Source organism: Sebastes fasciatus, chromosome 11 (assembly GCF_043250625.1).
Source record: "Sebastes fasciatus isolate fSebFas1 chromosome 11, fSebFas1.pri, whole genome shotgun sequence".
Lineage (NCBI taxonomy): Eukaryota > Metazoa > Chordata > Actinopteri > Perciformes > Sebastidae > Sebastes > Sebastes fasciatus.
In genome coordinates, this window is record NC_133805.1 from 8,767,463 (window position 1) to 8,782,381 (window position 14,919).

The following is a 14,919-nucleotide window of genomic DNA, read 5'->3' on the forward strand; positions in this document are numbered from 1 at the left end:
GAGTCAGGAGTGTGTGTGTGAGAGTGTGCGTGTGCATGTGTGTGTGTTTGAGGAAGAATATATGTGTGTCTATGGGCCTGACAAGAGATGACAAAGCCTGTCAGCTCTCTGTCTCCTCAACTCTGACTGATCATGCAAGTGTGCACGAATGTGTGCATGTGACCCAAATGTCACAAGAAATGATACTTCGGTACAAAGTGGATGCCAAAATTCTAAAAACGTGACAGTACCCGTTTTTCTTTTACGGTACCACAGGTACCATAAGTACCCTAAGGGCTTGAGACTAACGTCGTCCCGTCATCCGGGGGGACGATAGAAAATGTGTTTGGGACGCAGTAAACTCGCTATCGACGCGTCAAGGGTATGCACCTATTTGTCCCGATAGTGCTACATTGCGAACAACAAATCTGTGTTGAAATCCGCAGGAGGATAGTTAGTTAGCTGTCAGCAACCGGTAGGCAGCACAGTACAGCATGGAGCTAACAGCTAACGTTAAAGTTAACAGCTAACGTTAACATTAACAGCTAACGTTAACGTTAGACTCTTGCCTCGGAGCCTCTTTCTCACCCACTCCCAAGGTTAAGTCAAGTTAACAGCTAACGTTACAGTTAACGGTAACATTAACATTATGATGCGTTCAGGCTCTATTCAGTAAAAATTCGTATTGGGCAAATTTGTTATCATGATGTGTTCAAATGTAATCTTGTAAAATTACGTTTTTGGCGAGAAACTGAAATAAATCCTGTTGTTTGAAGGAGATTCTTTCACAGCAATATAAAATAGATAATAGAGAGGGGTTTATGACTTGTTTAATTTCCTAACAAAAACCAGTATGCAAAATATAATAAAGGTATCCAGAATCGTGGATTTTCACTGGTATTGGTATGACTATTACATTTCTGACAACATGACATCCCTACGTGTGATCCAAATGCGTGCGCACGTATTAAAAAAACATAAACGTGGATTCCAACGGGTGAAGAAGAAGCTCGTGCAACAGATAGGTTAAGTCATCATGCCAATCTGTGAGTACTCTTTTAGCTCACCCACCCATCCCTCTTTGTTGTTTGTACTCCTCTTCGCCTTTTTTTTTTTTGGCATCTCATTCTCACTAAAGGACATAATACCCTGATTATCCCTCCTGACTTCCTCCATTTCATTCACTCCCCCGCACCCTTTCTTGTACGTTTGTCTCCTCGTCTCCTCCGCTGCCTCTATGTTCTCGGAGCCTCTTTCTCACCCACTCCCTCTTTGCGTCTTCCCTTTGTCTCACTCTTCTGACAACTTTATCGCACCTTTTTTGGCGACTCCGTCTTCTTTTTTTCTTTCAGGAAAAAAAATAAAAATACACACACATATAGAAAGACTTGCACACACCTCCTCTTTCTCTCATTCCATCTCCTCCCATTCACACTCTCTCTGTTACAGCCTCGCTCTCCGGGGAAATGAATTAGTAATATTTATGATGAGGCCCTACTCCGAACTACTCCCTCTATCTCTCCCCCTCTCTGTTTCATCTCCCCGGCGTATAAAAATGACACTGATCTTATCGGCGCTACCTATGTAGTCATCTGTCAGCCCATCTATCTTTCCATCCATCAAACCGCTGGGAGAGTGATGGCTCCCTCAACGTTTTTATGTGGCACCGTTGGCAAGCCAAGGTTGTTTGGAAACCACATAAAAACGGGAACCAGCACCTGCGCCTCCGTCTGCGGACTTGTCACCGAGCAGAGTTGTAGCTATTCAAACAGCTCTTGCAGGCAGAGCAGAAAGAAGTGTTCAGGGAGCACGAGTTACGAGTCTCCGGATGCGTCTGGGAGTTTCTGTGTGTGTAGTTAAAACTATAACAAAGTGCTGCTCCAACTGTCACAAGGCAATGAATGAATGTTTTGCCCTTTGACAGCCTACAGATTCATTTGAGCTCCATAAAGGAGGTGCAGTTGGTGTACAGATCCCGGGGATTGTGGCCAGATCACTCATCAAATGTTGACATTTCACTGAGAAGAAGCATACGAAGAGTGACATTTCACTTTCCGATATTTCAGATAGAAGAATGTGGTTGTGAATCATCGCTAGAAAGTTGTAACTTTTGAGGATTTAGATTAAAGCCTAGGTCGTTTTTGTACATATTGAATATATGAAGGCAGTATTTTGGTGTGTGTTTTTTTAATTATTCTCTTTATACTTCTTCTATAATTCTTCTACCCTACAGCACTGAAGATCGTGTTTTTATCTGTTAGAATTATGCATGAAATGTTGTTATATGGTATGAAATAAATACAGCATGTGGATCAATAAGGAGTACATCATAATCTCTTATCCGAATCTCACACTTCTAAACTGCTTGATCTGCTGAATAGGCGTGATGGGAATAAACTGCAGCAGCGTAGACAAAGTACTTCAGGTTTGTTAACAATCCTTAGGACTCTGCTGAGTGTATTTCAACAGCAAAAAAGAAAACAACTTCAAGGACTGTTCCAATATTGTATTTGAGGATGAGTAAGACTCAAAGGTTTTGTGAAGAGGTAACAAATCACGCCTGGTTTTATTCATGTAACTTCAGTCTTGGCCTTGGAAACACAGTCGTAGTTTGAGAAAACAAAACCATCTTATGATTTGTTTTCTGAAGCCTTCAATATCACGTGGTCTTCGATTTTGTTCAGTTGTCATGGAGATGTATCTGTTGTGAGCTAAGTAGCTTTTACCCATAAAACTTGTAGGACTTCTCCACTGAGCACTCCACTGCTGAACAATGGGCAATGTGGTTGAAAAGCTCCTTGAAAAGGAAAGTAAATGGATGTTGGATCGGGACTGTTCTCTCAAACACGATTAAAGGCCTTTACACACCGGGGGCGTTTCTTTCATGTGATTAATTTGCACGTCAATATATTTTTTTCAAACTGTTCTTTTCGTCATGAATACTTTCACACAGAACGTGAATATTATACGGCAAAAAAGCGCAGTACTTTTTTTTCAGAACGAGGTTGATTTTCTGAGCTTTCACACCACGAATAAAGGCATCAGCCAATCACGTTGTGCAGAACGGGTTGAGTTGCATCCATATAATGAAACAAACAACACGGAGGCTCTGTAGTAGGAACCCTGACGGCAAACGTTATTAATCCTTTTCACCTTGACAAAGGTAACGTAGACCAGATCCTTCTGTTCTTAACTTGCACAATAAAAGCCCTAGCCAGGCGAGTATTTCGCATTATCGTGATGTTTTGTATTCGGCTTTACATACTGGGGACGGTGTGTAAAGGCCTTAGATGAGAAAGAAATAAGAACTTTATCGGGATAAACTTCAAGGTTTGTTGCATTTGTTATCTTTCTGCTGCTATTCGATGTACAATTTACTTGAAATGTTTGTGCATAAACTAACGAACCAACTAACTATACTCACCTAACTCGTAGGGGTGTAAGAAAATATTGAAAAAGGTTAGGGTAAGGGTTAGTATTGCGATATTACATTTTGTAATTTTTTTACCGTGTCGATTCTCAAAAGCACTGTACTGATTTTTAATTAATAGCTTACATGCAAAGATTAACTCAGTCAATACTTTATTTCATTTTCAAAGAGATGCGCCCTCTCAGTGTATGAGTCCTCTCAAAGTAGTGCTTGGATGCTGGATGTTACAGGGACTGTGATAAATGCATATCCCACTGTTCTGATTGCATAAAAACTTACACTTTTTTACTCAGATTGTATGCATATGGTGTTCTCTATACGAGTTTTCCTAAAATTAGATTTAAAAAATCACAATATATCCCCTTACTTACAGTATTGCAATACATCGCAATATATTGAATCGTTACCCCTGTAATGTGTCGCATCGCCAGATTCTTACCAATACACAGCCTTACAACAATATGTGTTAAGTAAGTAAACTGACTGTCCTAAACTGGAAGAATAATGATAAAGTCAACATTGGTGCTTGTGTTTATAATATGGCACACTGTTTTTTGGATACGTTGCAATATTGGGAATGTTCTCATGCATCAGGAAGAACTGGGTCATGTATATTTTTATGTTTTTTTAGATATAAAAAGTATGTTTTTCCCCCTTTGTTTTTGTTTTGTTTGAGCTGCCTCGCATATCGTTTCCTCAGTTGTCAATGCAGAAATTGCTGAAACTACGAGACAATGTTTGTGTCTAATTTTGGCACTGTACTGTATATAAGAGGTGAGGAAACTAAGGTAGAAAGAATACATTATATGGTAATGTTGGATGCCATGTTTGCTGCTTTTGTTGATACAATATTTAATGGAAGATCTAATCTGTGATACGATGGAAAATCCATTTTAAAAAAAGACTTTCAAATAAGACAGTGTGTGTATTTTCATCATATGAATACTGCTTGTTTTTTAATAATGTCAATATTCTCCATGCATTTTTGTATTCCAGACAAGTTATCCTCCTAAATAACCTACTTTCCAGAGTGGTTAGAATAAAGAACGTGTTCTTTGTATTACATTAAGTGGTCAACTTATTTTTAGGTACACTTCCAGCCGATGCCCCAGCCTCTATTTCAATTTATCCCGAAGAGAATTCAGCTGTGGAGTACATACACACAGCCATAAATTATTCAGCTACACTAAACATGAAAAAAAAAAACATGTCTAAATAAATGACTACATGAAAACAAGGGTATGAAATTTCCCATCAGCCCAACAACGACACTATGGCAGTATGACTACAAAGCTCTATGATGCTGTGGAAGTCCCATCATCTTAATTTCCCTATGGATTACCAGAGGAGTAAGAAATCATCTACTGTGTCTATCCTGGAGCTTTGTAACAGGAAGTTGATCATTTCAGATGCAATTTGATACCCAACACCCTTGTTTACTCGCAGACAATTAGCCAACCATGTATTCCACCCAGCACTACCATAATTAAGAGCTTAATCAGGCAAGGACGTGATGTGGAATGAGACGCTAACAGCAACTCCCCCTTTAGCACAATTTTTTACATCCGTCTGCCTTGTTAGCTTCCAGTTTTAAGGCAGCGGTGGGACACTGTTCACAATCTGACATGTGTCTTGTGGAAAACAGGTACAGAGAGAAGTATGCAGTCCAGTGAGTATTAATGCAAATACAGCAGGAAAATATAGCCCGATGATATTTCTGGGATAGAGACTTCAAAATAATCTTTTCAGCAAGACACTGAAAATGATTACTTTGTCGACAGTGTGTCTAAATATTTGTCACCTTGAAATGTTCAAAAAGCGCCGCCACCCTTAAAAGAAGTTCATTTGATATGGATGAAACTAAAATTAAAGCTTCAAGCTGCCGAGCTAGAACATAAAAAAAAGTGTTGCTGTCCAAATACATTTGGAGCACGGTGTATGCCATTTGATAATGAGACCCAAAGGAAAGTGTGGTTAGAGCGTTGTGTTTGCCAAATGAAGCGTCTGAAAATATCCCACATTTTCCACTTCCATCATTTAACCAAACAACAGCTCCAATCTGTACGGTAGCCTACTTTCCCTCTGCTATACTGCTTCCTCCGGGCATATGAAGTCCCCTGACAGCGTTAAAAACCGTACACATAACAAACACGCTTTGTTCCTGGAATCATGTTTTTGGATTGGGAGAAATTCTGTGAGAAGACAAGCCCACATAGCAGAACGTGTTTTTTCCCCTCTTGTTAAGGCTATAATGTGCAGCCGACACCTGGTTCGTACACTCCACTGTAATCCTCTCTCTCTGGTAAATGCCACAAGGAATAAGCAGTGTTGACCTTGGGAGACGCGGGGGCTGGATTTGAGGGTGTCTTTTTAAAAGCTTGGGTGTGTAATTGAGTCGAGCGGCGGGGTGGCTCGCTTTGATGGTGTTCGCGCGAGCACAAGGGAGCATGTGAGGGAACGCTGGAAAAAAAAGAAAGGCAAGCAGAGAGATCAGGGATGCACCCACACACATACAATAACACACAAATTGCGGGCGTAGGCTAACATCAAGCAGTCATCGGCAGAACAAGTAGAGGCAACAGACGGGAGGTTGTGAGGTTTCACAGCAGACGTTGGTGCCACGAGGCTCTTCATCACCCAGACAGATTAGAATGAGGCCAGTTTTCCTCCAAGAAGCCCTCCAGTCCTCAAAGCAGCCCGGTCCAAAACACCAGCTTTGATGAGGGTTCATCTCGACCAACAAATCTCCCTCCCCAGGACATCATTAGTTCAATTTTGGCATTAAAGCCAGTGGTCTATTGGATTAAGCCCTCATCACACGTCAATACAGCTCCTGACAGCTCTTTTCTTGCATCCACCTGCATTCTGCTACGCTATGTTATGTTCACCTGCTACTGCAACTGTCAGATGAGAAGAGTTTATTTCATATTACTTTTAGGGCTGTCAATCGATTAAAACATTTAATCACAATCGCATGATTGTCCATAGTTAATCGCAAATTAATCTCACATTTTTTATCTGTTCAAAATTAACCTTAAAGGGAGATTTGTCAAGTATTTAATACTCTTATCAACATAGGGGTGGGCAAATATGCTGCTTTATGCAAATGCATGTATATCTTTTTTTATATTAATTTATCAATAGGCATCATAAAACAATGACAAATCTTGTCCAGAAACCCTCACAGGTACTGCATTTAGCATAAAAATATATGCCCAAAACTGCATGTGATTATCATAAAGTGGGCATGTCTGTAAAGGGGAGACTCGTGGGTACCCATAGAACCCATTTACATTCACATATCTTGAGGTCAGAGGTCAAGGGACCCCTTTGAAAATGGCCATGCCAGTTTTTCATCCCCAAAATCCAATGGTCCCAATGGATTCCTTATGTTTTCTATGATGCCAGTATCTTCACTCTAGCTTTAAAACTCATCCTGCTAAAACCTAAAACCACTAATTGTTAAAGAAATTAGTGGCGTTAAAACAAATGTGTCAACGCATTATTATCGCTAGAACTTTGACAGCCCAAATTACTTTAAACATGCTTGTGTGTGTGTTTCATTTTACAGTTTTTCTTTATTACACTTAGACGTATGTGTGAAAAGATTCATTCTGTACTACTGCACTTGTTATATCAAAAGTGCATCTTAAAGAGTGTGATTATCAAACTGCAAACTGAGCTATCATTTACATAATTAACAGTGTCTTAACAAGCAGTAGGAGGTGAAAGTTTCAGTTGCCAAGCATTCATTTGGCCAGCTAGAATGACTGTGAACTGTTGCTGATACATTTACCCAGCTGATTAACATTAATTCTGAGTTGGCCAAACAACTAGAGGAAATTCTTAGGTTCATACAATATGCAGAGGGAGAGATGTGAGGCTAAGATACTGCGTGAGCTGGAAGGGACAGGTGCACGCCAGTGATCTAAAATCAACTGGAAGTTAGTTATTGTAGTTTGGCTGCTGACTTGGCCCGCTAATCCACACAGTCAGCAGTTGGAGCAACAGCAGCGGCTGTGACACACAGATCATGGAGGCTATTAAGGTACTTTAAAACCATTAGCGCCCGCTTGCCACAATTTGCATCATAATTCACACATCTTGGAGTCGTAACTCAGTCAAATCTTAACACACAAAGATGCACAGTTTGTAGTGTGAGTTACACTTTACGAGGATATCATTATCTCCAAAGTCCATCGCCAACAAATAACAATAAATTCACTTACAAATAATAGATGCTGCCTGAGAATCATCACGTTTTGAAGTTGTCTTCAGTATCAAAGTAATCCAGTGAAAGCTGTCTATACAGTCTATGGTACATTACAAACAGGAACTAATAATACATAATACTTTTGATGGTGCTAATTTGAGAGCGGTCTCACAGTGTCAAACTTTGAAAATCCCTGATCTAAGTGATTGCCTCATGTTAGTTTTGGACAGGTAGCTAGCAGCTAAGCTCTGTAGTTCTTGGGTGTAAATGACAGACAGTTGGCTGACAGAGTTGTGTGAAACTCATGTTAAACTTTAAAGCAACTGATATCACTATTCAAAGCTGACCATCTTCAAAGAAACTGGGACTCCTCTGGGATTCAGGAAATGTGAATGAACTGGAAATGTGTCTGTTTGGTCAGACTGTGAAGCTAACGTCAACGGTATCATTAGGGGTTGTAAGTCAGATGTCATATTTTTCAGACATGATTTAGATTAGTTAGTCATAAAACAATGTAGGTTACTGTACAAGACAATATAACGGACTATGTTAATAATGAACTACAATTATAGCCAAAACGTGCTTTGTGAGGTTACATTGACCTTTGATCACCACATTTGAAGACATTCCCTCCAGGCGTTCCTGAGATATCGTGTTCACAAGAATGGGACGGATGTGAAGTCACATTGACCTTGACCTTTGACCATTAAATTCTTATCGATCAAACTTGAGTCCAAGTGGATGTTTGTACCACATTTGAAGAAATTCCCTCCAGGCGTTCTTGAGATATGTTCACGAGAATGGACCGGACGGACGGACAACCCGAAAACATAATACCTGTGGCTGCGGATATAGCCGGCACAAAGAATATTATCAAGTAATTTCAAGTACACTACGAATATGTGGGCTAAATTGGTAGATTTTTCAATAGAAAACAAGCCAAGTCTCATTACAAGTTTACTTTTCTGACTGGATGGTATGAACCTTGGGAGGTTGTCAACAACAAGCAACTGCTTTATCTTATCTGGTTCTATTAATGTGAAACAAACTTGTCTTGTTTAAAACTAAGTGAACCACAACTAAAAAGTCCTTGAGTTTCATTCATTGAAAATAATTAACAAATTTTAATTTGCAGTTGTATTGTTGCTCAGAAAAATCACAACTCGATATTTTCCTCAAACTGTCCAGCCCTTGAAATAAATTACTACTTTCCCCTGAAAGAAGTGATAGATCTCTTATTATCTCAATTTCAGTAATACTTTAATGGAAAAGTGAGTTATCTTTTCCATCAGCTGCTCAAAAAATCCAAATGAAATGTAATTGTACAAAAGCAATATAGCGTCAACGCTTTTCACTTTAATTGGAATAAGGTCAGCAATTATCTTGCTTAGATGAGAAACAAGGGAAAGGATGACATTAAGTAAAGGGTGACAAGAACACTAGTGGCCATCAAGGCCGTTTGGTTCTTCTATTCATTCACATTCATTAGGAGGACTGACTGGCTGGCTTGTCCTTTTGAAGGTAATAAAGGACGCACCGGTCAATTGCGGAGGCATAACAAAAACGGAATTGATTAATACAAGACACATCAGTGTACTCCATCCGACAACAGAGGCGAACAAATACAGAGACGCCGGAGCAGAGCTGCAAAGGGACCAACTACGCAGCCTCCTTCTGGATAGCTAAATGAATGATTTACAATATAACGTCCAACTCGTCGACAATACTGTCCAATAATTCACCTCGATTACAAAATCTTCACGCCGACCAGCGGCCATTATTATATTACTAATTTCGATCAAATTTAGTTTACACTAATGCAACAGCAGACTAGACCACAGGATAATTCAATTTAATTTATCAACAATATAAGTCACACAGCTACACGGGACGTAGACCTTTTCCATCTATCCTTTGCACTAAATAACAAACGGTGAAATTAAGCTATCAAAGAGTTATTTATGAAGCCAATTAGGGCGGCCTGAACAGAGGTGATGTTGGAATATTTCCTATAATGCGAAAGTACAACTGGAGTTGGCAATAGCAGCTGATCTATCATTGCAGAGGCGGATGAAATCCATGACTGAATGTTTGATGAGGTACTTTGCAGCCCTGCAGGAGTCTCCTCTGCCTGACTGCTGCTGTGAAAATCCTGACAGGACCCGCAGGTCAAAAAGGTCTGAGAAGTCTTCGGCTTTTCCGGTGCAAAACAAACACTGTGTTTATGCTGTTATGCAGCCCGGTGTTTGTTTTCTCACAGCGTTTTCCATATAATGAGTACTAGAAAGTTAATACAAGCACAACAAAGTCATTAAAAGTAATTTTCTGTTAGTATACGGTGACTGACGGCTCACTTGATGCTGCGTGCATTCTTCTAATGAGGTGCAGCCACAGCGATTTGGAGCTCTGAGCTGGGTAAAGCAAACCGTAATGAAGTATTTGCAAGCAGCATGGTGAGTGCATGTGTGTGCGCAAGGGGATGAGGTGGGAGGTAGTACATACAATTACTGAACATATGTGTGCATACAGAGAGCGCAGCCTGTAAACACGCGGTCATTTAGTGCTATTAGGTTGTGCTGCCTGTCTATTCCTGGTAGGCGTTCATTCCCTGTGCGTGAGCTGCTGGGTTACTCACTCTGGGTGAAGCGTGGAGGGTTGTCGTTGACGTCCGAGAGCTTGACGGTGACGGTGGTGGTCCCGGATAATCCGCCCAGGTGGCCCCCCATGTCCTTGGCTTGGAGCAAAACCAGGAACTGGTCCTGGGTCTCCCTGTCCATGTCGGGCACAGCGGTACGCAGAATACCTAGCCAACAAACAAACACACATTATCATCAGGGTGGCCACGATGAAGCATTTAAATGGAGGGAAAATAAGGTTTTTACTGTGGCGAAACGGCACCAAATGACCATAATATATCTGTGTGGGACTAAAAGGGTTTTTTGATCAATATTTATGACTCGATGATTACCAGGCGCTGAACCTCCTGGCTTCCAAAATACACTTTCTGGCCTGGGCTCTGTTTTGGAACAAAAGCTGCACATTGGGATCTCATCCAGCTCTACTCTCAGCGTTACAAGAGTGGGATCACAACATCCTTTGTATTATGATAGCTCATCTACTCACCAAGCATGTGTAGGTATCACTTTTTAATGAGGCATACTTCATAATAGGTTTACAAGCTGTAACTAATTACCTTATTAATGGTTAGTAAATAATGTATCAATGCTTTGTGGCTCTGTAACATGTCATTTGGGATAATTACTTTTGGTCCAACATGCCTTGCTTTGTCTCTTAGTCCAGCTCTTTAACCCTCTCAGACATGCATAGACCCGTTAGGGGAAGATAGCAGGTCAACAGTGGATGTCACTTATAATTGGTGTACATACTCTGAATGCCCTAGGTCTCTGGTTTGTGGTTGTGCAGTTTCATGAGGCTGTGATTATCCTAGAGGTCACCACAGGACCTCTAGGATAATCACCAGAGGACTACAATGGGGCTCATCGGATTCACAAGAGTCTTTACAGTGAGCCCCAATTTATGTAATTCCAAGACTGTTTAGGGACCCCCAGTATGCAGAAATATTCAAATACACTATTTTAGAATAGACAAAAATAACACATTTATACTGCATGCAAAAAACACATGCATTGTTTTTGCCCAAAAATGCATGTGATTATCATAAAGTGGGCATATTTGTAAAGGGGAGACTCGTGGGTACCCATAGAACCCATTTTCATTCACATATCTTGAGGTCAGAGGTCAAGGGACCCCTGTGAACATGGCCATGCCAGTTTTTCCTCGCCAAAATACTAACTCTGGACCGTTATTTATCCTCCTTCCCGACAAGCTAGGTTGGTACCAATGGATTCCTTAGATATTTCCTTAGATATAGGATACCAGTACCTTCACTCGAACTGAAACTGAGCCTGCTACAGCCTCTGAAAGACAGCAAAGTCGGGCGGGAATCGACGGGTCTCAGAGGGTTAATTTTTCAGCAATGTAATGTACAGTTTATTTGTTAACTGGATGCTAGATTTGATGGATTATTGTAAGTTAAAAAGCCTTTATTAATTACTTACATGTGTAACTGTACACCTGATGGCTGATTGTATTGTGACAAACCTCTGACCTTTATCAGACACAGCTGGATTAACTGTGCTCCAGCTGTAAAACAGCAAATCCAGCTGACTTTAACTGGACACCCTATAAAACGGTGGACGGAGAATCCTAATAGACACACTGACCTTTTATTAATGACTTATTAACTTTTATTACAAGTCGATCTGATTGCTTATTATGAACTGAGAAAGTCATGACCCCTTATGAAAGGCTTCATCAATGCTGCAGTTACACATGTTCGTAAGTCATTAATAAAAGGTCAGGGGTTTCTTGCTTTCCAATAAGCCGTTTAGCCTGCAGTTATAAATGAAGGAGTTAATACATTGTTATTTCATGGAGGTTGGTCCAGATGCTCTGCGGCTCCTCTCTAAAGGGTAACTGGTAAAACGATTCATTGGAGGGCTCTGCCCGGTGATTAAAGAGATACAAAGGCAGAGTAAGCTACGCTGCAGCCAAATGGATTTTCTTACAACCCAAAAGTTTAAACTCTGAAATATCAATATTGTCTCAGCCTCAGAAATCCAGCATGAGTCGGGGCTATAATTACTGATTAATGAAGGAATAATAAATCATTTAGCAGCCATTAGTCAGAACTAGTAAACCTCTATAACGTATGCCTGATTAGAAAGTGGTGCCCGCTTCTATTACTGTAGTTTACTCATACTTCATTAATTCATGTAAACACAAACAGGCTGTGCCATAAACCTGTCAGTGTTGTTAGCAGTTCCTCGATCATTATCAACAATAAAGTCATCAAGTTGTTGTTGTGGGAAAAAAAAAACATAGCTTCAGTTACAGTAATTAAAATGCTTTCACTCTAATTGACAGATCAAGTTCTTCATACAACTCTTGGGCTTTTGAAGCCCTTTCAAAACCTATTGGACGATGTCAAGCCGCCTTGTCATCATGCTGAAGACATGACTGCTTTTCCTGACAATATGACAGCTATTTGGAGACATCCAGTTTCCATTTGACAGCGACAATATATTACTTAATGTCCCGTTAAAAGGCGCACAGAAACACACACACACGCACATATATAAACACAGATATGTGAAGAAGCTCATATGGGAAAAGATAAATCACCCACCAACCCGACAGCCAGACATGCTGACGGAGCGTAAAATCTCGTTCTGTATCTCACACTCTTTAACGGCACACCGAGACACATCGCTTACCAGCATTCGACATCGATCACTCCCCTCTGTGTAAATGACCTCATTCTGCTACATATGATTGGATGTTGCACATCAAGTGCTGGCTGCTCTCGCCCAAAAACATCAGCCAAAAAAACACCGGTGCCTGGATGACTTGGCAGCTCAAGGTGAATCACATTCAACGCGGTGCTGCTTTGAATGCTAACAAACAAGCAGGAATGTGTCGAGGTTTTTCTGAGCGGAATTCATAAGCAAACAAACTGAATATATGAGCAAATGTGGTTCGCCTTCGGAGTGCACGTTTTGAATAAGACCTTCGGTGATGGCGAGCCGACGAGGAACGGAGGTGATTGAAAAAGGGAGATAGAGGGCGGAGAGAAGAGAGCGGACGCGTCCAGAATACTAAAGCTCGTCTAATAGCACAGTGTCACGGCTAATACACACGAGGTGGAATTAGGTTTATATTCCCCAATTAGCATTTCAAAAAGCGCTGCAGCCCTACTTCACTTGTTGCACAGGTCGTCACATGTCAAAGCAATCAATTACTAAACATTGACATTCAATGAGCAAAACACAAGTATCGGTCGCCTGTGACCCGACGCGTGGGCAAAATAATCGCTCGCATGCAGACACACGCTCCCACGCGCAGACAAAAACTACTTCAGCAGCCTCAGCGTGAGCTAAATGCTAATGTTTATGTGTGCGCTGTCAATCAAACCGGCATCTGAAGCATCAGACAGTTAGAGCTCCACTTCTGAGTCAACCGAGCAATGATTTCCCTCCAAGGTACGATGCTAAAAAAAGTAATCATAATAAAATAAGATAAATAAATAAAGCAACCTCCACGGAACAAAAAACTTTTTGCCCTTGGGTGACATGCGAGACATGAAGGCATATCGAGAGACACACACACAGCAGACAGGTCCTTTGAGCCTCCTGTAATCTGTCCCTGTGTAATAGTTCACAAACCTTTGCTGACACCTCTCTTTGAACACACGTCTTTTTGTTTTTGCTTCATCCAGAAATAATAACATTAGGCTGCTGCTGTGTTTTGTTGCGCGCACACAGGTCCCTGGCAGCATGAATACATTTCTGCCAACTCATACTGGAGCAAACCGAGGAGGGGGGGTTAACACTGGGAGAGTGGGGGAGATGCGTCGGCGTGTGTGTGTGTGTGTGTGTGTGTGTGTGTGTGTGTGTTTGAGAGGCGGGTGTGTGAGGCCGAGGGAAAAGGGAAGTGGGAAAGATGGATGACTAAGTGTGACAAGAGAGCGAGGGATGCACAACAGGGAAAAGTGTTGGTTTGAATGTGTGTGAGTAACCGAGTGAAAGAGAGCAGAAAAAAAAAAAGAGAGAGAGATGTGTTTCTCCATTTGTGCATGCAGCTCCACGCATTATCGGATGCTTAGCTCCACCTGCACGCTCGTGCACGCCTGCGCGTGCGCGTTTGTGTGTCATCGTGTTCGTTCGTTCTGCCTGTGTGTTCACGACTCGGGGCCTAAATCCACTTGTTTGCTCATACAGTTATGTGTGTTTGCGTTTCAACATCTTGAGTATATTTGCTTTTCTGCAGCGATCGTGTGTGTGTGTGTGTGTGTGTGTGTGTGTGTGTGTGTGTGTGTGTGTTTGCTTTCTGACATCTGTGCATCTTTTTACATTTCTCCGCCCATGTGTGTTGTGATGGGAACACACACACTCACACACATACATAGCTCACAGATATATAAACACACTCACCTGTCTGGGGATCGACGGAGAAGTACTGTTGGCCCTGCACCAGTGTGTACACTAGCTTGGCGCTGTTCCCATAAGTCGGGTCATCAGCATCTGTCGCTGTCACCTGGATTATAGACGTGCCTGCAGGGAGGAGAGACAAGGAAGGAGGGAAAGGGGGGGGGATGAAAAGAGAAAGAAAGGAGAACAAGGAAGCAAAGAGGAAAAGGAGGGGAGAGAGAAAAGGGAGGAAAGGAGAGAGTCAAGCTAAGTGGGCAGAATACAGCAGCACTTTGAGAGCATGAGAA

General features: G+C 41.4%; 1 protein-coding gene across 5 annotated transcripts in view; it reads right to left on the minus strand.

The window, feature by feature from the left end:
• Positions 1–14,919, minus strand: part of cdh24b (cadherin 24, type 2b) — a 155,268-nt gene that overhangs the window by 52,519 nt on the left and 87,830 nt on the right. For all 5 annotated transcript variants that reach the window (XM_074650326.1, XM_074650329.1, XM_074650328.1 and 2 more), the window contains 2 exons: positions 14,636–14,755; positions 10,258–10,425 (listed from right to left, as the gene is read on the minus strand). In XM_074650326.1, the coding sequence (XP_074506427.1) occupies positions 10,258–10,425; positions 14,636–14,755 (288 nt within the window). The remainder of the gene's footprint in view (positions 1–10,257; positions 10,426–14,635; positions 14,756–14,919) is intronic.